Below are 25,856 nucleotides of genomic sequence, written 5' to 3'. Positions count from 1 at the left end.
CCTTGCAATTTAGGTGGCTCAGCCATTTAGGGGGCCACCATTGAGTCCATTCTGCAGGGAGGGCTCATCATTTTGCATTACGCCACTGAAACCTCCACTGGGGGACTATGCTCAGCAGGTCACTTGGACCCTCTCCCATGTCTGCTCCTCCTCCCATCACTACATAGGTTGGAGAATGCACTACAGGTGTAGTGGCAACATATGGAGGTGGTCAAAAATTTAGCAAAAACTCCAAAAACTCATCACCTAAATCACCTCCCTCTTCTGACTTTTCTTTACCACTGTCCCTTCCTTTACTTTTGCAGGATACAACCTAAACCCCTCAATCACATTCTCTCAGCACCCCTGCTATTTTGCATTCTATCTTGACTCCATCTAACTACAGACTGTATTTCTTGTTTGAGTTTTATATTTCTCCTTCTCATGTGAAGCATTTTCCCATGCATTGAACACTTCAAACTAAAGAGGTTTTAGTTGGGGGTTCATCTCATAGAACACTTGTCGTAAATTCTCAATTCTTCTCACATTCAATGTGCCATGTGGGGAAAATTGCAAGCACCCATCTTTTGCCTTTATCTTACACCATTGTGTGATCCAAACATGTGATCCCTTCATTAATACCCAGATTGGTAAAGGGGGTAACCTCTGGAGGATCTTCCTCACCCCCACAAACAGGCACTCACATCATTTCTCAACTTAGCTCTTATATTCTTAAAGAATTTCATATTCACTTTGCAAACAGAGGCCTTGTGTAAATGACCAGCAGCAGAGCCGTTGGTAGGCATGGGCAGTACGGGCAGCTGCCCAGGGCGTCACAGCTGCTCACAACTAAGGTGCCCACACCAGTACACCGCCTTTCAAAAACATTACTGTTAGGAGGGCCAGGAAGCAGCAGAGGTGTGTGCTGCAAAACCCAGGTAATGGAGGAAGGGGACCCATCTTTTGGGCCTCCCAGCCATGGGCTGTAAGGGCTTCGGAAATCTACTTGCTTTATTTACTTGATAACAGCGAGTAGATGGGTACTTAAAGCGCCCTTAGATGTGAAGAGAGGCATGCATGAATGAAAAGCAGGGTGTCCTGCAGGGCTCACAACAAAACAAAAGAATCATGTCCCATCACCAATGGGTATTACTGACCTAGGATGGAAGAAAGCAGAGCCTCCAGCATTTCGTGATCCACAAAATTATTGCAAAATCAGTTAAGGAGAACAAAGGAGGCAACATTCAATACATTGGTCGCAAAACCTAACGGCCAAGGCGCTCGACCTCGGACCTGGGGATCTGGTTTGGAGTCTCGGTAACGACGCCAAAAAAAAACCTCCTGTGATTCTGGGCAAATCACTTAATCTCCCCGTGCCTAAAAAAATGAAAGTGTGTCCTCATGTAACGTAACTGGTGCTATGTAAAGCGCTCTGATACCTGATTCGGTTCGGGTCTAGTTCGCGCTATATAAAACGCTGCAAAAAAAAAAAAAAATGATTTTGTCTCTCAGCAATGAAAGCAGAATGTTTCACGCTCTCAGGGAGTTTTGTGTACCTAAGTTTCTAAATGGCTCTTACAGAATTAGCTGATATAGTACAGCCCTGAATAGTAGCTGCTTCTTTTTGCAGATGACCCCAGGAGTGTGACAAGAGGCCTAATAACAGGAAGAAGATTTAAGAGCATTCAAAACTCCTCCCCGAGCACACTAAGGGTAAATTCAAGAGTCCATAAAGTATCAGGTGAGTCCAGTTGTATTCAAACCAATGTCCAAATAGATTATTTATTCCATTATTCTGATATCCAGATGAAAACTCTTCTAGACGCAGCTAGATCTTCAGATTACAAAACAACAGCAGCCAACAGGTGTAGCAAGTGCCAAAATAGTGCACATACGACTTCCTCAGGGCGGCAAACCCAGAAAAAAGGGAAACAAAATTAGTCTAGACACTCTGAAGTAAACCACAATATCAATATAAAGTGTATTTGAACAATTAGTAGTTATTAATTCCAAATATTGTAAGCACGGCCACCATCCATAGAGAGAAAAAAAGAAACTCCAGTGCCAAGGAGTAGAATTTATATATTTAAGAAACCAACCTCTATGTGAAAATCCAAGAGCAGAAAGCAAAAAGAAAAAGAAAAACAGAATTCCAATTCACCTGATACGTTTCTTCATTGGATGCGTTAATTCAATCCAAACCTTAGACTTCTATACTGTCAGAAATCTATAAAAGCAAGGGACACATTAGGAGAATCATCTCCATACTGGACCAGCTATATGTCTAGGCCAATCCTAGATTTAAAATAACCATATTCACCTAATATTATATCTCCTGTTTCCTATATCCAATGTTCTATAAGGAAAATTATCTGGAGACGGCGTATCCCAAAAACTGCAAAAAAATCATGATTTTAAATATGCACTTATATTGCTAACAACTGATCAATGTAAACTCACAAGTGCATGACATCCCATTCTCTTTTTTTAAAGTTGTTATTCATGGTTTTACATTTATTCCCCCCCCCGATCCACCGTATGACGGACAGTAAGTATACGCACATTAACATCATGAGCATTACATTGTTTTTTCCTTTTTGTTTAACCCATCGATACATAAACCAAGCTTAAAAAAAAAAATCATATATACATTACAGCCTTGTAGGTACATTAGATTAAATTATGTTTGTGAATCCCGCCATTGTGTAAGAGGGGTCCAGATTTTCATACCCCTTTTGCGCCGCTGATTACCTTTCCGTTGATAAATGGCTGTCTCAATATTATGTACCGCCAGTAGCCTAGCTAACCACTGCTGGAAAGAGGGTGCTAACGGGTCGAGCCAAGCGGAGGCTAGGCATAACCGTAGGACAGCCATCGCTACAAATATGAACTCTTGGTCACTTTCAATGCTATCTGATTCATCTGCCCCAAGTACCATTGCCTCTTTTGACAAAGTCACCTCTCTATGAAGAACGGCAGATAAGAACCTCTCTATGTCTTGCTTTAAAGGGATTAATCCGGGGCAAGAAGCAAAAATATGTATGGAATCGGCTATAGGTAAGTTGCATCTCGGGCAACAGGTCCCTTTGCCGGTTCCCCATTTTGCAATCTTGTCAGGTGTATAATAAAGAAAAAAGCAGGTTTTGTAGAATTGTGCCTGAAGTTTGGTGGAGATCAGAATAGTTTGAGCTAGCTGATAAGTGTGTAGAAAGCCTTTGTTTGAAATCTCAAGTTTGCCTTGCCACTTCAATGATGTTTTCTCTAAGTCGTCCGGGAGTATGGTCAACAGCAGCGCATAAACTCCACCTATAGTATGATTTTTAGAGTGTATGATCATCTCTACTAGAGTAGATTCTTCCCCCAATGTCCTGGCTCCAGGTTTGCGAGTTAAAAAATCCCTAATTTGGAGGTATTTAAAGAAATCCCGCCAGTCTAAACTGTATTCTTTTTTCAAAGCTTCAAAAGATTTAATCCCCTGTGTTGTAAACATGTCCCCTAATTGTGTAATTCCTATTCTATGCCATTTGCTTACACAATTGTCCTTGAAAACCATTAGTTGAAGAATTGGGTTATTCCATATCGGTGTATAGTGTGAGATTTGTCCTATTCCAAATGCTTCTCTTACGGCTTTCCATACTTTAAAACAGCTATAGAGAGTCTTAAATTTGACCTTTTTGTGATAGCTGTCATGAATATGCCTCCATAGATAGCCATTACTACAATTTCCAACTAGCAGTTGGAAGATTGATACTGTATGGTCTTCTGTGTTATCCCCCTCTTGTAGTAGTTCTTTACTATAAAGTAATACACATGACCAATAGTATCTTCTCAGATTAGGAAGGGCTAGCCCGCCTCTATCTTTAGGAAGAGTGAGATATTTATATGCTCGTCGGGGTTGTGCATATGCCCATATAAATCTTGAGAATGTACGTTCAATTGAGGTAAGCCACTGGTTAGAGAATTCTAAGCAAATTGCCCTAAATAAATATAATATTTTGGGAAAAAACACCATTTTGATTGCGTTTGCTCTCCCAATTATAGAAAGATGAAGGTTATCTAGGCGTCGTAAATCCTTATGCATTAAGTTCACATTCTCAATAATTTGTAAAATTCTCACCTAAAGTTGCGCACGAGTAAATCCTAACATTGTAATATCAACAAACACCTTCCCCGACACTCTGGTAAACCCAAGTGTGGGAAAAACAAAGGCAACACCGGACCTTGGTCTAAAAAGACACAATGTAGGGCCAAAAATCAAACCAAGAACACTACATTTTGCCTGTAAATCAATTCAATAAGTCCCAATCACTATATATTTCCATCAGGCCTGTAAGAGAATCCAACTTCCATGTCTTAGGGTCTCTTCTAATCGTAAATATCTATGTAAAGTAATGCGTTTAAAACAATTTTAGTGAAACTAATAATATCAATTTTATAGTTATAGATGTACATCAATCTAAAAACTACTGAGTCAAAATCCACCCATTAATACAGCGCACTCCATTATATTCATATGGGTGTAATACTCACACCTATGTATTGAGAGATTTTTTTAGTTGATGGCCAATATAGCAACGAACTATACTGTAATACTGTCGTCCGATACGAGTAATTCAATAGTACAGGAATCACGGTTTCGTGACCTGTAGACATGCAAAAATAAGAGCAAAAATAAAGAAAACGAACCACATGTCAGTAATCTCGCCATGAGAGTGAAAAAATAAAAAGAACCGTCTTATTCAGATCAAAACCACGGTCCCTGAATCACATACCTCTAAGGAATGCCGCGTCCTGGTAAACCTTTTCCCCGACGGCGTTCAGCACTAGCGCCATTTTGGTAGATGCTTATATACTAGGTCACTTTGAGCGCCATTAATAAGTGGTAAAAGTAAACCTAATATGCGATCATTCTATTAACTTTGGCTCTCTCACCCTACTCTAATATGGGAGTTGTAAAGTTCATATCTTAACAAACTACTAATACAGCAACACAAAGTCACTATTTAGATAAAAATATAAATAAGTAATGTAATGTATCAGAGGACGGCGTATCACCTCCTATTATTATAATGGTCCCAACGTGGTTCCGAGTACGCGTAATTTTGGTAAAGTCATGTGTATAGTTAATAGACTTGCGCTATCTCATAGTAGTAACGAAAAGTAAATACTCAATATCTCCACCATATTGTTGAAAGCAAACAAATATAAAACCATTAAATCAAAACCGAAAATTAACTATATCTCATAATACCAATACTAAATATTCAGGATGACAAATCCTTCCCTGCTGTATCGGACTCTTATTTCAATGTAACATCATTCAACCCATAAAGTTGAAAAACGATCATGTAGTTAAAGACCAATTCCATCAAAAAGCGGCAGTTCAACGCTACAACAGACATCAGGTGCCTTAGTTGAAATACTAGATTATTATAAAGACCATTATCTCGTCCTAAAAAACGATCAACAGGCGCCATCTTGAAGGTATTTCTTAACTATTAATTAATCCAAAATCAATACGTTATTTGTCAGTATCGAATGAAAGCCACTTATCTTGGGAAATAACACGTGAAATGTCTTAATCAAATTGATTCCATGCCAAACCAATATACAAAATTTGGCATGCAACTCAAATATAATGATCTTCACTATGTGTAAAAGAGCAGATCGGTTAGTTAGTGAACAGTATTTGAAAAAAGGAGTGGATAAAGAAGATTTGTATAAGAAGACAATATAGGGTATGCACAAGTTAATATGATACCATTCATTTACCAAATATATAAATGTTAGAGCAGCAAGCAAATTCATTGATAACCACACAATCATGGTAATTACATATCTTCGAACTTTTAGTTCATACAGTAGTAATAAGCTGTATATTGTTCAGTCATATGTCTTTCTAAATATAGAGTAGGCACAAGTTAATATGATAACACTCATTTACCATATATATAAATGTTTGAGCAGCTACAAATTCATTGATAACCAAACAATCATAGTAATTACGTATCTTCCAAATTTCGAGTTGTAAGCTCCCACAGTGGTAATGAACTGTATATTATTCCATCTTGTGTCTTTCTGAATTCGAAATGCATAATATATTTCAAAACGTTAAATAAGTCCTTACTGTACAATGTTTCTATTAATGGAACAAAAAGTACATTTTATGCACCTTCCCCCAAAAAATAAGAAAATATCATTAATACACAGTCTATTCCTGATGACATCTTGCTGTATTTCAGCAAGAGCAGCCATTAATGACATTTTCTGTTTCATTGCTAAAATATAAACAGTTCATTGTCCAAGGTAATATTGTAGTTCATTATTAATATTCATGCCAAGTTCTACTGCCCTCAATTTCATTATCCAGAGCGCTTCCTTGCATCTGAGTAGTAACTCTCTATTGCCACCACGAATATCCATTTTCACATGTTCGATTCCATGAAATTTAAACTTATGATTTTTTGTATCATCATGATTCTGAACAGCATGTGCTGCTATAGGATATCGGGTATCCACATTTTTCAGGCCTCTAAAATGTTCCATCATCCTGTCTAAAGTCACCTGATTGTACTTCCAATATATATCTTGTTACAAGTACAAATTATAACATAAACGACAAAAATGGTCTCACAATTGATAACAATGTTAATTTTATATGTACCTGTATTGTTATAGCTGAACTTAGTAAACGTATTAGTACATGAACCTACATGAACTACAACGTCCACATTTGTGAAATCCTTTCACTTGATTGCTCAACCAACTCACTTTCTGTGGTGGTCCAGGATAGCTAGGACTAACTATATTTGCTATTGTTAATCCCTTCCTAAATGTCAAACTAGTTTTTTTAGTCAAGAATGGCATAATTACTTTATCAGATCTCAACATAGGCCAATATTTGTTAAGTATTCTATATCTTTTATTACTCTCTTGGCTATAATTTGTTACTAGTCTGATCTTATCGCTGCCATAATCTTGTTTTTTCCTTATATTCGGTTTCAAGGTCTCTTCTCTCTGTAATTTATGAGCTTTTGTTGCTGCAATGTCAACTAGTCTGGCATTGTAACCCCTAGCTATAAATCTAGATTTAATGTCTTCAATATTATCCTCAAATTATGTCTGTTCTGAGCAATTCCAATGTACTCTTATCATCTCTCCATATGGAATTGCATTTATTTGGTAGCGAGGGTGACAACTCTCCGCATGTAATAAAGCATTACAACTTGTACTTTTACGATACATTTTACTGCATAATTTATTATCTTTAGAGTACAGTTCGACATCTAGAAAAACAATTCTCTGAGTGTCATAGTGTGTAGTAAATCTCAAATTCAAATTATTAGAGTTCAGATAACCAAAGCAGACTCCAGTTCAGGGACTGTCCCTCTCCATATTAGGAAACTATCGTCAATGAACCTTCCCCAGTAATAAATACTGTCAATCCAATCTCTGCCCCTGTGACCCCAAATCCACTCCGTCTCAAACCAACCCATGAATAGATTGGCAAAAGACTGAGTGAGTCTGGAGCCCATGGCAGTACCGAGTTTTTGTCTATACCACTTATTGTCAAATAGAAACACATTATTTTCCAATATTAATTTCAGCACCACCTAGATTTATTTGGATTAGTGTACTTACCCATGACAAAGGATGAGCGCCCTTCAGTTGTACCTGGTTACCTAAAGTGCCTAGTAGAAAATTTGAGAGGTTGCTGTCAGTACATAAAAAACATGAAGGTCTTGAGGTTGAGTGGGTCAGCACTGGTGGCAGCATAGTGCCATAGTGCCTAAGAGAAAACTGCACTTAACATTAACATGCAGACGCTTTGACATTGTTCCTTCATATTATAGCACTGCATTGCGTACTTATTAAACATGATAGTTTTTAAACATGAACTTAGAACTATGCCCTGCCCTCACCTTGGCAACTGTCCTAATGGTGAAGTAAGAGGCAAGACAAGACAGGCAAGACAGTTGTGTGAACCCTATATGTGGCTCAGATTCTTATAGAATGAGCAATGTTATAGTCAATTAAATCAAACACAATAGGTTTTTGTACAGCTGGCATTCTGAACCGATGTATTTGAAGGAGCTTTGATGTGTAAAAGTGAAGAAAAAGTAGGATTGGTAAAATAAAATATTTGCCTACGGTCACAAAATGTGGTCAAGCAGGGAAGCCTTAATTAATCCAGGTTTTCTTTGGATTAGTTTTGTTCAAACCAACTGCTAAATGTCTCTCTTTTTTATATCAAATATTAATGTTCTATTTTTATCCCTTGTTGTTCGAGGGTAGAGCGAGATTGGTAGGCAGAAGCCATATGAAAGCACACCTTGTAATGGACTCAAGATTTCAACATTACCTTGAACTGAGCCAGGCTTCAGGCTCGAGCCTAGCTCAAGCTTATTTGTCTCGCCCACCACTACACACAGGTATCAGTCTATTATGGGAGAGAATGTGTAGCAGGGGCAGGGAAGAACCCCTTGCCCCGAGGCAGGGACAGGGACAAGGGATGCTGCACCCATGTTATTTTCCTCTGCAGGGAGGCTGTGATAGCTGTTGGGAGAAGAGCTGGGGATGCAGGGTGTAGTTGAGTGCACCTTTACTTCTGCTCAGGAATGGGTTAGTGTACTGTGGATGACCCGTTGAAGTCCACCGCACTGTGAAGGTAGCATACTTTACATCAACGGGTCATAATTTGCCGAAAGCAGTTAAAATCCCCCAAATTCATGCAGCCTGATGTCATGTCCAGCATTTGACAACAAGCTGCAGGAATATGATGGCCACATTGCACTAACTTTTTCCACGATCATAGGGGACTTCTTCAGTTCTTCAGTTGTAGGAGGCCCCCAGGATGTTAGGCTTCTGGTACAAGAGTACAGTGGTCTAAGAAAGGTGCTGCTAATGGCGATTCACAGCCAGGAGAACGTTACCGTTGCCATACATGGCCTATGGATCAGACAACTAGTGAGAAAATGCATAATTTTAAGAGGTACAGAGAAGATAGAAGAGAAGATAGAGAGAAGAGGTTGTATAAAAGAAGAGATGATTGAGAGTAAATAGAAAAAGCAAGTGAGACAGCAGGAGAGACAGGAGTGGGAGGATAGATGTAGCAGCAAACAGAAAAGGGTAGTGGGGAAAAGGTTGAGAGAGTAATGGGGACAGAGATTAGGAGATGGGGAGAGAATAGAAAAAGTAAGAGAGAGCCTGAAGGAGTAAAAAGAGAGCTAGATACACATGGAAAAAATGAGATTGGCGATTTTACGTGGGATTTATAGCCTATTATAGTTTTAGACAATACACCTGATTCAATGTGTTTTCAATGCACTGTTTTGCACTTTATTTTCTATGGGGACCTTAATAATGTGAGACCTAAAAATCACTCTCTTAAGTGGTCTTTGAAGTCTTAATAAGATCTAACCATTGTTACTTCTACATTGAGTTTTTCAAATTACTTAACAATTTGCTAAACTAAATAACCCCTTGTTACTTGTAACTATATGCTCTTGGTGAGAAGTGCTGACTCCTTCCCTGTTAATGCATATCAGCATGTCTACGTTTGCTGGTATAGTCACAGGAAAGTATGACCTACTTGCTGAGAAGTGCAATTTCTATTAAGGACGTGATTCGGCTTTCTAGTGTACATTTAAATATGGTAGTCTCTTAACTGTTTTGTAACATGAAGCTTGACTTTTATCTGCACTTGTAGTAATCCTGAACAATCCCTCTGCAAGTGAATATTTTCCATTCCTAGTACACATGGCAGGCTTCCATGCTTTCTGCATTCACCCCTCTGAAAAATGCATGCATGTCCAAGCAGTGTTAGCCGCAAAGAGGGTACCTATGCAAAGAGTCTGCTGCATGTGAAAGAGTGGAGAATGTCCACAATTCTGGATGTGGACGACTCTGTAGCATCAGGATGGGAGATACCTTGCGAGCAGCATCAAAGAGAATATTATCTCAGAGCAGGATCCTAGATGCAAACAGTGAAGACACCACTCAGAGTTTTAGAGGCAGTGCTGCTGCCTGCCTATCTATGGCTTCTCTAACTGGAGATGGAACTAGTGTTTCCTGCCACGCCACAGGCCTCAAATGGACACGTCCCAGGCTCACACAATCACTTATCCTCTAACATGCAGGCTGTCTTGCTGGGTGATGCCTAAAGAAGGTCTCTTTTGTACAACACTTTTCACACAACCTGCCTGTAACTATAAGTGGAGTATGCCAATGTCAGAGCCTGCTTCAGTACCATGAAGTTTTGACTGGGCTTTAGATTAAATGTAATTGAATCATTCACAAACAAAAAGCCTGACAGTGGAACCCTCAGAACCACAGCACCTGAACTGCTATCCCTCTGATATTCTACCCCTCTATACTTCTTGGGGTTTGTGTGCAGACTGAAACACACCCCCATCACAGTGCAAATCCTCATAGGATTATAACAATTTAAAACGAAAGCACAGGTGCACCACACATAAATTACAAAAACTGAGAGAACAAATGTGTAATCTGTATCCAACGTAGATATTATTCAACATTTTCCTTTTATTCCAACTTTCTATTGCTTTAAAAACGTGGTCATAAACATCAATTTTCACAGTGATACAGCCGACGCGTTTCTTCCTACTAGAGGACTTCTTCAGGACAATGATAACTTAAAATGATCAATCACGGCAAAGCGGAAGAGTCAAACGAGTAATCAGAATAACTGCCTATGTGCCTATATGCCATTTCCCATCTAAGTCACTTGTATCCGGAATACTCAATAACAAATGTCTATGCAGCGTTCCTCAAAGTCATGGATATTAATAAGATACAAAAAACAAAGATGTTGATTGGGTCCAATGAAGGGGCACCGTCGGTTACGCAAAGTAATGCGAAAACAAGAGGGCATTACACCTGGATCGGTTGAAACTGGGTTTCAGTATCAGTCAGTTTGCAGGTTCCTTATAAAAGAGGGCAAAGGTATCAGTATGAACTTGGATCTTGCAAGCCTGCTTATACACGCCCAGTTGAATCAAACGCCAAACATCACGTCTTTCTTGCCATGATGTTTGGCATTTGAAGACTTGATGATCGTCTAATATCGGCTGTCGACATTTGGTCTTGCACATACAGCTTGCATTTGAACTGACAAAGATTGGGTCTGCTGCCTACGATATTGGGGCTAATGAGAAGGTGCTTATGGGATTCAACTGGGCGTGTATAAGCAGGTTTGCAAGATCTAAGTTCATACGTGCACTTTTTCCTTGGGGTGCTATCTGTAATATGCATGCCATCTGTATTCTGTATGTATGTATGATGCATGCCATCTGTATGCCATCTTATTCCATATGCTATCTGTATTATGTATGCCATTGCTAGTGCCAGAGGAGCCCAGAGGGGAAAGGAGGGGAAGGGAAAGAATAAAAGAGAAGGAACATCACCAAGCAGGCCCCTGGGAGCAGGCCTCTGGTCCCTGGAAGCGGTCAGGTAACAGCCTGCTGAGTTTGCTGACTGCTCCTTTTTTTGGTATTTGGCTATAGCCACAGCAGCAACTGTAATCCCTATAATCTCAACTGCCGTGTCTACAACTAATCTGGCTCGGTTGACTGGCAGTAGAAGCTGGCAGTAGGAGCTTGAGAGCAAAGAGAACAAAGAGTGGCAACGCCTTTGGTGTTGGTGATGGTGTTGGTGTACTCATGACCCCATACCCCTGATCCAGCTGCCAGTTGCTTGTACACCCATGCTACCTTACAGACAGCACCATGGACCTTTGCCTGACAGTTCATCGCCACTCCCTTTCTTTCCAGCTGCACACTTGATCCCTCTGTTAAATGTGCTGCTACAGATCCCACCCGGTGGCAGCCGGGCAGCAGCATTTTAACTTTTAACTTTGTATTTACCTTTGCATGCTCCTGCAACCTTTGGTCAGCTCTACTCATAAATACAGAAAGAACATAGCTGTGGGGTGCTTTCTTGTTGGCATTTGGCTCTGGTCTTGGCTCCCGTTAGTGGCGCTGAAACAGCAAGCGGTATACCATCTCTGTGACTCTGTGTAAGACCCTGTGATTTTCAGCCATCCACAACCAACACATTGTGTCTTCCTGGAGTCCTTTTGTATTGCTTAGTGTGGCAGGAGAGGAGGTCAACTTGTCACTGCCTAACTTGAATTTCTGCAGCTCGGAGGGAACTGGTGGGCTATTATACTAAGAGGTCAGGTCGTCTAAGAAGGTTTCTACAGTCATAGTCACAAAAAAGGCAGAAGACTGTCATGAAAGCCAAAGCCCAAAAAGCTACATCACCGGGCAATTAGATGGATTTGAAGGGAACACAAGTCTATATTGAGGTATCATCAAGTATGGAACATGTGAAAATGGCCCCTGATCAAGCATCTAAGACTGTTATCGACATTGGGGCTCAGCTCTCCCAGTCCTGTATTAGGGCTATTTCAAACCGTCAGATAAAGTTCAATTTAAGGGTGGGATCTCTTTACCCATACTAGCCCCAGCAACTCTATGCTCACCAGCAATACTTTTGGCAGTGTGTGATGGTGTGTTGTTTCAGGGAGATGTGACGGGTGTTTGTTTGCTACAGTCTGCTGATAATGTTGTCTCCTGTTTAAAAAACTACTGCCGCAAAACATATCCCATCCAAAAAAGGGGACCCCATGTAACAGTACTTAAGGCCCTAGTACATTTGGGGCCTGATTTTGAAGTTTTTCAATCACACATAACATCAGATCAAACAATGTTGCCTGTTCAACAGATCCGTCCCCTACAGATAGATGGCAAAGCTCAGGTTGTAATGGATTGTTATAGTGATCTAAGTGAGTGTGATGTCTCTGTCATATGTTTAGACGATATGCAATCAAATCATAGTTTTTCCAAAATCACGTATACCTAAGAATGTAAGGGTCTGTGAGAATTTAGGTGAGTCTATAAATGGGTCACAAAATAAAAAAATAACTAGTATCAATCCATTCAGCCCCGTAATACGGGAATGTGACCAATACTCTGACTCACACCTAACTTTAATCCCTCAAAGATTTTATTTTAGAGGCTCTGACCAGGGGCTTAAGAAGACTGATCAAATAGATAACTCATTGAATTCTGCAGATCCTTCATTCTTGGATAAATATGATGTACCCTACTAGTGGATGAGATCCCCCCAAACATAAACGTTTTTCGGATAATGGAGTATGGCGAAATTTGCGGAGTACAATGGATGCAATAACAACAGCATTGCGTTTTCATTCCAACAAACTTGATATCTCGGTGGAGTTATTAAATACCTTAGCATTATATGTGGTGGGGATAGAAACCAAGTTGCACAAGCTAACTAACCTGGTGGTAAGAGCCCAGTCTGTTGTTATTAACCAACTAATTAAATGTACATGTTCATATATTTTAGATAATGTGTTGGAACTTCCGAATATAGTAGAGTCTCTTATTGATGAAGTTAAGAAATTAGCCATACAACCAAAGTTAGAACTACCTTTACCTCCCCATATTGGCTTAGGGTTAGAGATAACCAGTATGAGTGCAAAGCTCCAAAATGTTCAGTGTGATGTCCTCACGCATATCTCTAGTGGTTTAGCTGGGGATGGTTGGAAGTTGGAGGGTGGTTTGGGGGCTAGACATTGACACAGACAAAAGTCCTATTGTAGCAGGAATTGCTTATATAGAGAAGTCACGTTTTAAATTCCGCTGCCTTAGGTGAGGGTTCTAATGGTGACTCCCCTTTAACAAAAAGGGCTAATAAAAGGTTGCAGAAGGCCCAGAATAAAGCTGGGAAAACTATAGATAACTATACGCAGGGATTGTTATGGTATCTTCAATACGACTGGTCAGAAAATACAAAGGCAGGACCAAACTCTATAGGGTGCAGATATTCCCTCTGATTTTATCTAGACAAACCATCTAAACTCCCTATCGAAGACACAGGTACAGAGCCTTTGAATAGGCAGTAAACAAGAGTCTGCAAGCATTAGTGACGTCCCAGTTACTACTAATGGGATTGTGTCTGTGCAAATTGATAGTGCTACTCAGAGTAAGCAAGAGAGAAAGCAGGTTCTCGGAAATAGCCTTGGAGAAATAGCTTGTCATTTACAAATGCTGACTGAACCAATTATAAAGAAAGAGGCTATGTCGTTGTCACTGGGTCGTGTTTTTCAGAGAATCCCTGGGGTGTTTTTGGTTGATGGGAACAGGTTTGGTGTTACCCAGAGATCATCATCTTCTAGAGGACATTGGAATAACTATTTAGCCAATGACACTGAACCAGGCCTAGCTATTCCTACAGGGGTCATGCAAGAAAATCAATCTTCTAATGCTCTGAAATTAGTATTCCACCACTTATACGAATCTAGGGGCACACACAATAGTTTGAATCCAAGCTCAATCCTAAAACTTATTTCAACAATTTCTAAATTAACACTTATTAAATCTATGGATCTTCTTTTGTCCAATTTAAACAAATATAACCAAATTCAGCTCGTGAGTCCACTGTTTCTACTTGCACTACCAATGAAATAGCAAACAAAATTCTTGTTCAAGTTTATATTTCATGGAATGGGGCATTGAGATTAAGAAATGTACCCTTTCAAAATATACTTCTATTTTAGAAGTAGTAGTTCCAAAAGCTGAAAAAAAAGGTTGATTGTACAATGTCAAATCCATTACTCAGAGATGCGAATGGTCCAATAAATAAACCAGTTGGCATCACAGGTCTGTTATCTACAAACACATCAAAAGGAGTACACTCCAGTGAATTGGAAAGCAAAAATAAAATGCCTTTTGATTATTAGACATGGCTCCCAGCGACCCTTGCAAATGCTTCTTAAGGAGATTAGGATTGAACCTTGGCTTTTGCTAGCCACAATGATATACAATTGAGAATATATTCTTGTAATGTCCATGGGTTAGCATATTTGCTGGCTGACCCAGATACACTCTCGTTTTTAAACGCCTTTGAAATTTTAATGTTTCAAGAAACATGGATAGAGCAGACTTGGCTTTAATGAATTTACAGCCAAATTCATGTAGCCAAAATCGGCTCGCAAAGGGCCAGATTCTGCGAATCTGGCCCTTTGCGAGCGCATTTTTTGCATTTGGGATTCATCATCCCAAATGCAAAAATCGCAAAATTTGAAATCGCTAAATTGTGAAGAATTGCATTTAAGGAATCTTTATTTGAGATTTCTTAAATGCAATTCATGAACCAATTTAGAATTGCGAATTTGCAATATTGGGCCGCTATTTACAGCGAAGTCTGACTTCGTGGTAAATAGCGAAAACTTAGAAAAATGCACTTTAGTGCATTTTTCTAAGTTGGATGTTACACACACACATGTCCTTTGGACATGTGTGTGCGCAACAACAGTGTAAATCACCATTTTAGGGTTGCTAGAGGGTGTCCTTTGGACACCCTGCACCCTTGAAATTGTTTCCTTATTTGCGATTCGCTATTTGCTAATCGCAAATGGGAGTCATTCCTTATTTGCGATTAGCAATTAGTGAATCACAAATAAGGAAGCAGTAGAAATCGCTATAAATTTTGCGATTTCTACATGCATCCCGTTTTGCGAGTCTTTAATAGCGATTCCTTAATAATCGCTATTAATGACTCGCAAAAGAGGAGCATGATGAATCTGGGGGTTAATCTCCCAGCCACACACACTAATAAACAAGGCTGAGCAAAAGGTGGTCTCTCATTTTAAATTGCAACCTAATTAAGAGTAACAGTAGAAGCAATTGATTTGCAGTTGGCATGGATACAATGTGTCCTATTACAGTATTACTGATGTATGATGATAATATTGAATGATTATCTAAGTACGAGGAAAAATATGATGACCCAGCTGTTTACCTTGTGGGACATCATAAGAACATTAGCACTTCGGTATCCAAATGCCAGTTTGATCATCCCTCGAGACTTTAATATACATCTGGTCAAACTTAATTCTTTAGATAGCACGAGTAAAGCTATTGCTAACATGTGTCACGACAATCTGCAACAGCTTAGGCTAACTTTGTTAAATGAATCATACTTGTGCAAATCAAGGCACTGGCATAACGAAAAGTGAGGGGGCCTCCCTGCACGGTACTTAAGGGGGCCCCCTCTGGGCTCAATCAGGAGCTCTCCTGGCCAGAGTTCAGTGCCGAGGGGGCTTCTTGGAGCTAGGGGCCCCCCGCACCGCGTGGGCTGCGGGGGCTTGTGTTACGCCCCTGAATCAAGGATAGTTCCATCTTTTGAACAGCCCAAGCTTGGTTCAATTATTGATTACACTTTTGTTTCAGATAAATTGGGTTAAAAAATTGTTGAATATAAGGTGACTCCTCAACTCTAAAGTGACCATTACCCTCAGATATTAACTCTAGAACTGGCAAGAAACTGTAATCCCAAGTCCAATGAGCTCCAAAATATTGTCCAATCTTCCTATAATTTGAAAAGGCTGGTATGGAACTCGGAAAAATAAGTTGAAATAATGACGTTTGCGGAAGTTTTAATAAAGGATAGTGATCAGGGTCTAGTGGGAGTAGGATCAATAATGGATAATGGAACTATGTCACCCCATCATTGGTTGGAAAAATTGTCAGCACAAATCAAGCAAAAGTGAATCCATCACTAACCACCCATAATAAATGGTATTTATCGAATTTACTCAAATTAAAACAGTCACTTAATAGAGCTTCATGGGAAGTTTTTATTCATAGATATCGGCAATCTTGCCATGTTCTTAAGGATAAATTGAGGTCACTGCGAACGTCCTATAGTCACGAAGTGTATTCGACGAAATCACGTTACCAAATAGGGCTATGGCACAGATTATTAAATGCCTCTAGGCTAAATAATGTCAAACTTTTTGGGATACAATTAATGAACTCGAAAGAGGAGGCAATAGGGCCTATGGTATTAATATTATGGAGGATGATTGGGTAAGGCTTATTATCAACCTATATGGTGCGTGAGCTTCAGATACAAATAGGCCAGAATTGAGCCACCATTGTGTGAATAACAGTAAGTCATTTACAGAGCAATTGAGCAGTTCTAATCTGGAGAAAGACTTGGATTTTATAAGCAGTATTGAAGTAGCCACTCTTTTGCGCCGGCTTAGATCACATGGGGCTCCTGGCCCAAACGGGCTCCCTAATGCTATATTCGAAGACAATGCTGATATGTGGGCCGAAGTGTTGACTCCAGTGTTTAATGAGGTATTGGCATTGAATATTGCCCCCGTGTCAGAAAGCTAGCATTATACAGCGAATATTCGAAAGCAGCCCAGTGGATAATCCTGCCAATTATCTTTTAATTGCCTTAACTGATGTAGAAGCTAAGGTTTTTGCTCCTTGATATCTTAGTGATTTTAAAATTGGGCAGCATTGCATGAAATAATCCCAATTAACCTGACAGGAGTTTGCAAGGGCCAATCTACAATTACTAATTTGTTGGCTCTCACTTTACTAGCTGATCAGGCTGTTTAAAAAAAATCTATACATCTGTTTTATAGATTTAAAAGCTGCCTTTGATTCAGTTCTACTAGTATTACCATGGCAAAAAGTTGCAGGATGCGGTATTCCCTGTAAGTTATTGGATGCTATAATACTCCTGTATAACAATACTTGGGTTCAGGTCAAGTTAAGTGACGGTTTTATTTTGTCTCAAAAAATTGAAACTTGTAATGGCCTTAAACAATGCTATATCCTTGCACCTTGTCTTTTTAAGCTTTTTATGTCAGACCTACTACAGCACATTGAGCCTATCAATGCCCATCCTCCGGAACTTGCTGAGGTGCATTTTAGCTATTTACTGACTCCTAAGCAAATAATCGTTGGTGTGAAATAATTCATGCTGTCTACACAGACGACTGGAGTGCCCATATTTTAACAAGCCTTCAGAGTTTTGATCTGCAGCCAGGAACCGTTTCCAGGAATGACAATGCCCAGTTTAAAAAAAAAAAAAATTAAAATGCATTTACTTAAAGCGGGCAAGGCAGCTTTAGTTTCAAAAACAGATGCTTGGTCAGTAATTAACTCTCATCAGTCCTTGAAAATTCAGCCCTCAACTCGAATGTAGGAAACATTTTTTTAAATGAAGACTTGGCATATCCCCAACTAAGGAGGGCACGCCGACCTGGATACAACAATGGTCAATTACTGAATGTAGATTGTGCGGGTGGCCGTGTGAAACCTGATTAAATATGGTGTTAGTGTGTCCTAAATTGCTTAAAACACGTTGTGCATTGCTAAAACCTTTATTCCTTAAGGCTGGGGTAAGATCAGCACGCCAAGCCCTTATTTTATGTTGATCAGGTGCGTCGATTCCATAGATATGTCAAATGATAACACTTTTAACTATTGCTGAAAAACTGATGATGTCTGTAGTTTAACTTAACTTGTTTATAACTATTGTTAAGGGATATTTTAATGGTTCAGAAAATATAAGGTTACTGTTTTTAGCCTAATGGTACTTTGAATGTCTGCAATAGTTTGACCCAATGGTTCTGTTTTTCAGCAACTTTTTTACTCAAGCTCTAAAGAATATTTGAAAGCATAGGGGCACTTTATTGTTCATTTGCATGATGGCACAAAATGTTTACAGCTCTCGCACCTAGGCACTTTATAGCTCATTTGCACTATGTCACATAATGTTTCCAGTTTTTGTTGTATATTTTGGTGAACTTGATCATTGTATGTTATTTGTTTTATGACTAATGAACGACTGTGATAAAACATTTGAATATGTGGTATCAATATTCCAGTATGGCATGTAACCATAGAATAATTTTTTGGGTGTGTACAGTTGTATGTCAATTAGCGAATTAGGGAAACGAAAACGAAAATAGACCATAGTTAATAAACAGATCAAAAATTTTAAATTATCTAGGAACTGTTTTTATTCATGATACTAATGTTTTAATTGCAATGATTTTTATTAATCAAGCAATAAAGATATACTTGACCTTTTAATGTTTAACAAGAAGAAACAATAGCAAATTATTTCTTTGTAGCTTCTTTTCGACGTTACTAATTTGAAGGTTTCAGTTGAGGAGTGTGAGGGTGTGCAGGTGGCGCACAACCTGGTATTAGCATAACATTTTTTAAATCATATTTTTATTGTTTTATAAAACAAGAGCAAATTTTTACAGGTAATCATGTACAGTCATGTAATAGCTCATAGGTGTCATTAGCCAACCTATGGGCAGATATATCCCTCTCCTATCATGGTTAGGTGTGAAAAGGCCTAACATATGCAATAACTTGAATGTACTCCAGCAGCTATCTTATTCGATTTGTCTAAACAAGAGGTCATCAATATCCAAGGTGCTAGTCAACATTGTAGGAAATAAATCTCTCCCGCCCTCCCCCATCCCCTTGGGTGTGCTATGACTGAGTCAGTCTATAAATATTAATGTAGGAAATGGTACATGTTAATGATGAAAGGTATCGACCCATGATGATATATATTGTCGAAGCTTTTAGGACTCCCTCTGGTGTCCCAGCTCCAGGGAATCCGTCTGGGTCGAGAGATGGACTCACCACATCAGATGGAAGTGTCACATGCAATTTCAGGGGGTATCTGGTGTCTCCTCAGTGGATGGGGTATCTGGCTGTTTCAGCTCAGTCACACATTGCTTCCCATGCCCTGGCAGCCTCAATGGATCCTCAACCTTTTCTAGTGCCTCTCAATTGTATAGCTCCTTCACAATCCGCCCAATGTATGACCTCTCTTTTTAACCTCTCTACTGAGGCCCCCCTTTGGGATTGCCATTGTTTGGCAATCTCCCTCTTAGCTAAAAAGAGTGCTATGTCCTGAAATTTGCTAGTCACTTTGGTCTTAGATGTGTGTGGGAATCAATCCCTTAAACCATGTCCCAGGGTATAGGGGCCCTCCTTCTCAGTCAACTCTGCTAGGGTATCCATCACTGTCCTCCAAAAAAATCCCAGTTTTGGGCAACTCCAAAACATATGTAGAAAGCCAGCCCCAATCTCTTCACAGCGTAGGTATTTAGCAGTGTCTGCCTGAAAATATTTGTTTATCCTGTCAGGTGCAAGGTACGCCCTGTGGAGGGGAACATCCTTTACCACGCAACTTTTACAACGCAGTACCTTTACCACGCAGGTATTACAACGCAAGTCGTTACAACAACTTGCATTAGGGGGTGCTGTAGGATAGGGAATAGTTTAATTTACTATCCAAAACCTTCCCTACTATCCACTGGGACTGAAGTTGGAATAGTAAATTAAACTATTCCACTATCCAGCACCCCCCAACGCAAGTCGTTGTAACGACTTGCGTTGTAAAACCTGCGTGGTAAAAGCATGCGTTGTAACGACATACATCCCCCTGTGGAGTATGTAGAAGTTTATTAACCGTGCATTTCTGTAGACTTTAGGGTATCGCTCCACCACCTCATTCCATGCTTTCTCTACAATAGGGACTCCTAGGTCCTCCTCCCATCGGAGTCGCAGAGTATTAAGTGGGGGTAATGCCTCATCTCGAAGACGGCGATATAGACACAGAACTGCTTTATAAGTCCCAGAAGAGGCAACCAGGTATTGACATTACCCCCCGAAAGTGGAGGTTCAGCAAGGTCTGCCCTCCAGTGGTCTTGAACTGCCATAGCTAGGGCTCTATGTAACTAAAAATGACCCTGTGGCAAATCATAAGGTTCTCAAAAGTCTTTGAATTGTAGCAGGGAGCCGTCTCCATAGAGCACACCGATGGTTGTCACTCCGGCCTCCCTCCAGACTCTCATCCCACCACATTCTCCCCCATGAGGAAGTTCCAGTAGAAATTCCAACAGAATTTCGGGGCGTATAGGCACTTAGTTTTCAGCTTCTGTAGGCTTCTGATCCAGCACTTGTGAAGCACTCTAAATTTTAAGCTATCCCCTGTCCCGGGTAACAGTGGCACAATGCTGGAAAGCCACCGAAGGCTCGGCACTGCAGGGCCCAAGTGATCCATCCTGCGGACCCTCCCAGTCATCCACTGGGTGAGACACTGCAGCTGCACTGCCAAATAGTATCCCTCAAAGTCTGTGAGTGCCAGGCGGCTTGCCGTCCTAAGTCTTTGAAAGGTGGTTAACGCCACTCTACTCCTACCGGAACTCCAAATAAAGGTTGTTATCAATGATTGTAGGGTGCAAAACTTTCTAGCCAGAATACATACCAAGAGAATTCCCAAAAATATAGTAACCTTGGTAAGGCCACCATTTTCAGGAGGGCGACTCTACTAATCACCCCTAGGGGGACTGTCGCCCAGAACTCCATGTTCATCTTCACACCCCATATAGCCCTCCAGCATTCCCCTCTAACAGGTCCACCGTGTCATGGTAGATATTTACCCCTAAATATAGGAGACATCTAGATTCCCACATTACGTCTCTCACCTCGGCCGGTTTATCTCTGCCTGCCGCCGTGGGGAATATACAGGACTTTTTCCAGTTAACTGATAATCCCGAAACTCATCCAAGATGTGCAAGAAGCTGTCTTGCCCCTTCAAAATCCTCCCCAACGGATTGGAGAAACAGTAGTAGATCGTCAACATATAATACAATGTGATGGCGCCTACCCATTAACTCCAAACCCCGGGTCAAGTAGTAACATAACATATATGTGAAGTGTAAGTCTGGAGTAAGACAACACACTCACAGGAAAAGCTTTGTGAATTAGGCCTGGATATTCATGAGTAATTCAGATCCAAGACAGATATAAGACACATCTACTCACAAAAAACGCATTGGTGGGCCTCCACGATGCACTGCCCTATGGGACTACGGTCAGTGGCTGGCTCACTGGCAAAGTGTAGATAGTTCTGAAACACTGCAGGCATCAGCAGTTGGAGCGGTGGTGATAAACAGTGGGTTTTGAAGGTGGTTTGTTGCCAATCACACTACATTACCGTTTACTGAAGTCTGGGACCACAACCTAAAGATGGTGTAGCCGAAGTCAGGAATATACCAACTAGTGCAGGGCAGGTTGGTAGATGTTGTCCCCAATACCAACAGATTACTGCGAAGAAAAATGGTGGACTTACACTTGCAGGGTGAGTGGTCAGACTACCACAAGAGACGTTATTAGGCAATGGAGAGATGGGGCAACAAGAGGAAAAGGAATTCCCAAATTTAGCAGCCTAAAATAATCAAGGAGTCTCGAAAGGGAAAGGATCCCACAGGACAGACAGGGAGTTTGCTCACAGAGACCTTTTCTGTTCTTCAGGCTGAATCATGGACACTCACCTGACCAAGCACAGGACCACAGAAACAAAATAACCCTTAGAATATGTGCAGCACCTCTCTGGATATTGATTGGGCAGTGCGTAACCTAAAAAAATTATGTATTAGTCCTCTCTACATCATATGCATGTAGTAATATTCCCACTACTTCCTTGAAATAAACTGTGTACTACAGCATATAATTCTGTGACACCCTATTGTTCTTAAGACTTTCTGTAATTAAGTGCCACTGCAGCTAATCCAATTACTTCAGTCTGATACTTCAGGTTCAGGGAACAATAGTAACTTATACATAGAAATAAATTATTAGGGCCTCATTTCCAAGGTAATTTGAGCATGCAACCTCCACTTGCAGTTGCATTTGCAAACGGCTTGATTTAACAGTGCAAAGTATGCACACAAGAAGCCTACAATGTACATCCATTTGCTCATGTGCATTGTCACCTAATGATGGTGAACTATTGTGCATTGGTGAATGCTACGTCTACAGTAGCGACTGTGCCTTCCTGGGTGGAAATTCCCTAGAACGTTTGAGAACATCCACAAACTTAAAAGTTTCCTCCTGTTTCCACCATGGAAATTTTAGAAGATCCATTTCCAGGCTGGGACGAGACATGCAACACCCTCAAAATGAGTGCGAATGTAGAGGAATGGTTTTCAATGGGGAAAATATGTACAACTGCATTAATGCCTCTACATAGTCACAAGTGTGAATTCACAAACGTTTTCCAGAAATATACTTGGAAAGCTCTGACTCTTTCAGATGGCTGCTTGTGTTCTAGGAAAGCTTTGTGAATTCCTTCTATTGGGAATTCTGCCCTCCCACAAGGTCATAAGCCAGTAGGTGCAGATTTCGAGTTTTTACTTTCACTCTACCATGAAGCTCCAAATGTTCAGACTGCAGACCTTTTGCCACCTAAAGAAGTACAGGAAAAAGTTTAAGGTAAGTTTTTATTAGTGCCCTAAGTTTAGCCATGAGGCCTAGATATGTCCCTAATGGACTCTCCAGTTGACTAATTAGATATGGCTTGTATTGGCGGCTCCAGTTGATGGCATATTTAGTGCCAGGTCCAAAAACACATATGTCTCAAATGAATGCAGTAGAAACATTTGTAACTACTCAACACAACAGACATTTAAACCCATAAGGGGTCCTTTTCAAAATATTGGATATAAAAAATGCATTTGTGTCAGCATCTGATGATGCTTCACCTGAGGCTGTGCCCTGGATCACTCAGTTTGGGCAAACAGGTAGGTGAGAAATGCATCTTAGGTTGCCACGTTTCACAGTAAGCAATGTTGCTACCAGACTATATTAGGTTTGTGTTTCCAAATTAACATCACATTTGAACTTTCTTACTGAGGTTACTAACTATATCTCACCTCTCTCCCTCTCTCTCAGACTTATCGCATATCAATAATCAAAGGAAAAGGATTTCCAAACAGTGACGCAATTTACAGAGGATGAAATGCAATATTACCCAGACTGAAACACCATTTTTTTAAAAGCTCAGCATGCTGTACTGGAGCAAGCGTCTTTGCTCAATCCCAATAAGGAACTGGAGGCCTAGAACTCTGTTACAAACCTTTCTCACGGTGCTTGTGTTTCTGATATTATTATTCATCTGGTTTCTAACATTTCTTAATTATGATCAGCTGTTAGGTACAGCAATGCTGATTAAAAAGCAAGCAATGTATGTAGTTGAAGAATTTATGCCAGGAAATGAGACCAGCTTCCTTAACAAATTAGGGAATCTTGCACCTCCAGAGGATGCTGGAGTGGGGAACAGCTCTGGGACCCATCCCAGCAGAGACACAGGGAACCAAATGGAACCCCATTTCAAGTACATCATCAAGGAAATTGACAAGTGTCAGGACAGCCATCCATTGCTGGTATTCTTGGTGTTCTCTGCTCCTGGTCATACTGAAGCCAGACAGGCTGTTCGGGAAACATGGGGAAATGAAACCTTGGTGCCTGGCATCCGAATTGTCCGCATCTTTTTGTTGGGTGTTCCACATGAGTCCAAAAGTGAGCTCCAGCAAGCGATCATGGCAGAGAGCAGGCAGTATCATGATATCGTCCAGCAAGAATATCGAGACACCTACATGAACTTGACTAATAAGACCATGATGGGCATGAAATGGGTGGCAGCATACTGTCCGCATACCTCCTATGTCATGAAAGCTGATTGCGATGTGTTTATCAACACTGAATATTTAGTCCATCATCTTTTAAAGCCAGACATGCCTCCCAGGCAGGGTTACTTCACAGGTTATTTGATGAGAGACGAAAAACCACAGCGCAATAAGAATAGCAAATGGTACATGTCGGTGGATCTCTATCCGGACTACCAATATCCACTGTTTTGTTCTGGCACTGGTTATGTCCTCTCTGGAGATCTGGCAAAGAAAATTTTTGACATCTCACTTAGCATTAGACAGCTGCACTTGGAGGACGTCTATGTGGGCATGTGTCTGTCTGCTTTAGGGATTGCCCCAGTTGCCCCCCCAAAACGAAAAGACTTTAATATGATGCGGGCGCCTTTTTCTATCTGTGGCTACCGTCACCTAGTTACGTCACATGGATTCATGCCTGCTGAGCTCATTAAATACTGGGTCCTGCTCCAAGAGAACAAGCACCATGCATGTTGAGGCAACAAATAAAACACAGACTGAAGTCAATGCATTCTTTGGAAAACTGAAGCCATCAAAACACACCTACTGTGTTGTTATGTGAATTTTAAACTCTTATTGAAATAATAAAGTACCTGAAAACCCCTATATCCCCAGATTTCCAGCCAAAAGGCCATCCTAAAATGCTGATTCCATTTAGAATGTAAGGTTTTGAATTACCATGGCGGGTGGTCTTTAAGAAACTCTTTTCTTAATAAGAAATTATTTTTCTAGAAAAAAAGGAGAAAGCCTGGCTAACCAATACGTATGTTGTAATAATACAGTAAGAAAAACACTAAGAGTCTCTAATGCACATTGAGCCTGTAGTTGTATTTTGACACACACACCCCCCAAGTAACGACATCCGATTTGTGCAAAGTTGTCGATTCATAACATCACAGCTCTAAGACACTGAAGGTATAAACTTGCCACAGAAACTAAATCAAGGCATTCCGAGAGATATAAGTAGGCACCTGCCCGTGAGCATTTTGTTTGACAGAAAGAAACGAGACAAAGAATGTCACTTAAATGTGGGAATAATATTTCCATAACATGGCATTTCACCTGGCTTTTCAAATAGGGAAATATCAGTGCTACCTCTGTTTTTCTGCTTAAATCATGAATTGAAATACTAAAGCAAAAAGAGTGCCACCTTATAAAAAGTTTAGATGTGAACCTTTGACTGCTAGACTGATGTTTGATTAAACCTGCAGTAAATCATAAAAAACATTCAAAGTGACCAATTAGATTTTTTCAAAATTGCAATTGTTAAAGAAAAAGTTCAACTGGTTTTAAAAGGTTGGTTTTAAGTTGTCATAATTACATTTAAAAATATATATTGTTTTATTGCATTTCGTACAATAATATTAACATTAACAATCTCCATCAATGTTTGGCTTGTACATATCATACATCACGGTAGGCACATCGATTGCATTATAGCTTAACAGAATACAGTACATCATTTGACGTTAATCCCTTACCC

The 25,856-nt window shown here is 40.2% G+C and overlaps 1 protein-coding gene across 3 annotated transcripts in view; it reads left to right on the top strand.

Annotated features, from left to right (window-relative positions):
- Window positions 1-25,600, top strand: part of LOC144792029 (beta-1,3-galactosyltransferase 2-like) — a 113,657-nt gene extending 88,057 nt beyond the window's left edge. For 2 of the 3 annotated variants that reach the window (XM_078666888.1, XM_078666887.1), the window contains exon 2: window positions 23,601-25,600. In XM_078666888.1, the coding sequence (XP_078523014.1) occupies window positions 23,714-24,850 (1,137 nt within the window). In that variant the 5' untranslated portion in view covers window positions 23,601-23,713 and the 3' untranslated portion in view covers window positions 24,851-25,600. Of the gene's footprint in view, window positions 1-1,607; window positions 1,721-23,600 lie in introns of those variants that run through there. The other variant, XM_078666886.1, reaches the window with a different exon arrangement.
- Window positions 25,601-25,856: the final 256 nt, after the last annotated feature.

The sequence above is a fragment of the Lissotriton helveticus genome, chromosome 11 (genome assembly GCF_964261635.1).
Source record: "Lissotriton helveticus chromosome 11, aLisHel1.1, whole genome shotgun sequence".
NCBI lineage: Eukaryota > Metazoa > Chordata > Amphibia > Caudata > Salamandridae > Lissotriton > Lissotriton helveticus.
Note: the sequence above shows the minus strand (reverse complement) of the source record. Positions and strands in the feature narration are given on the sequence as shown.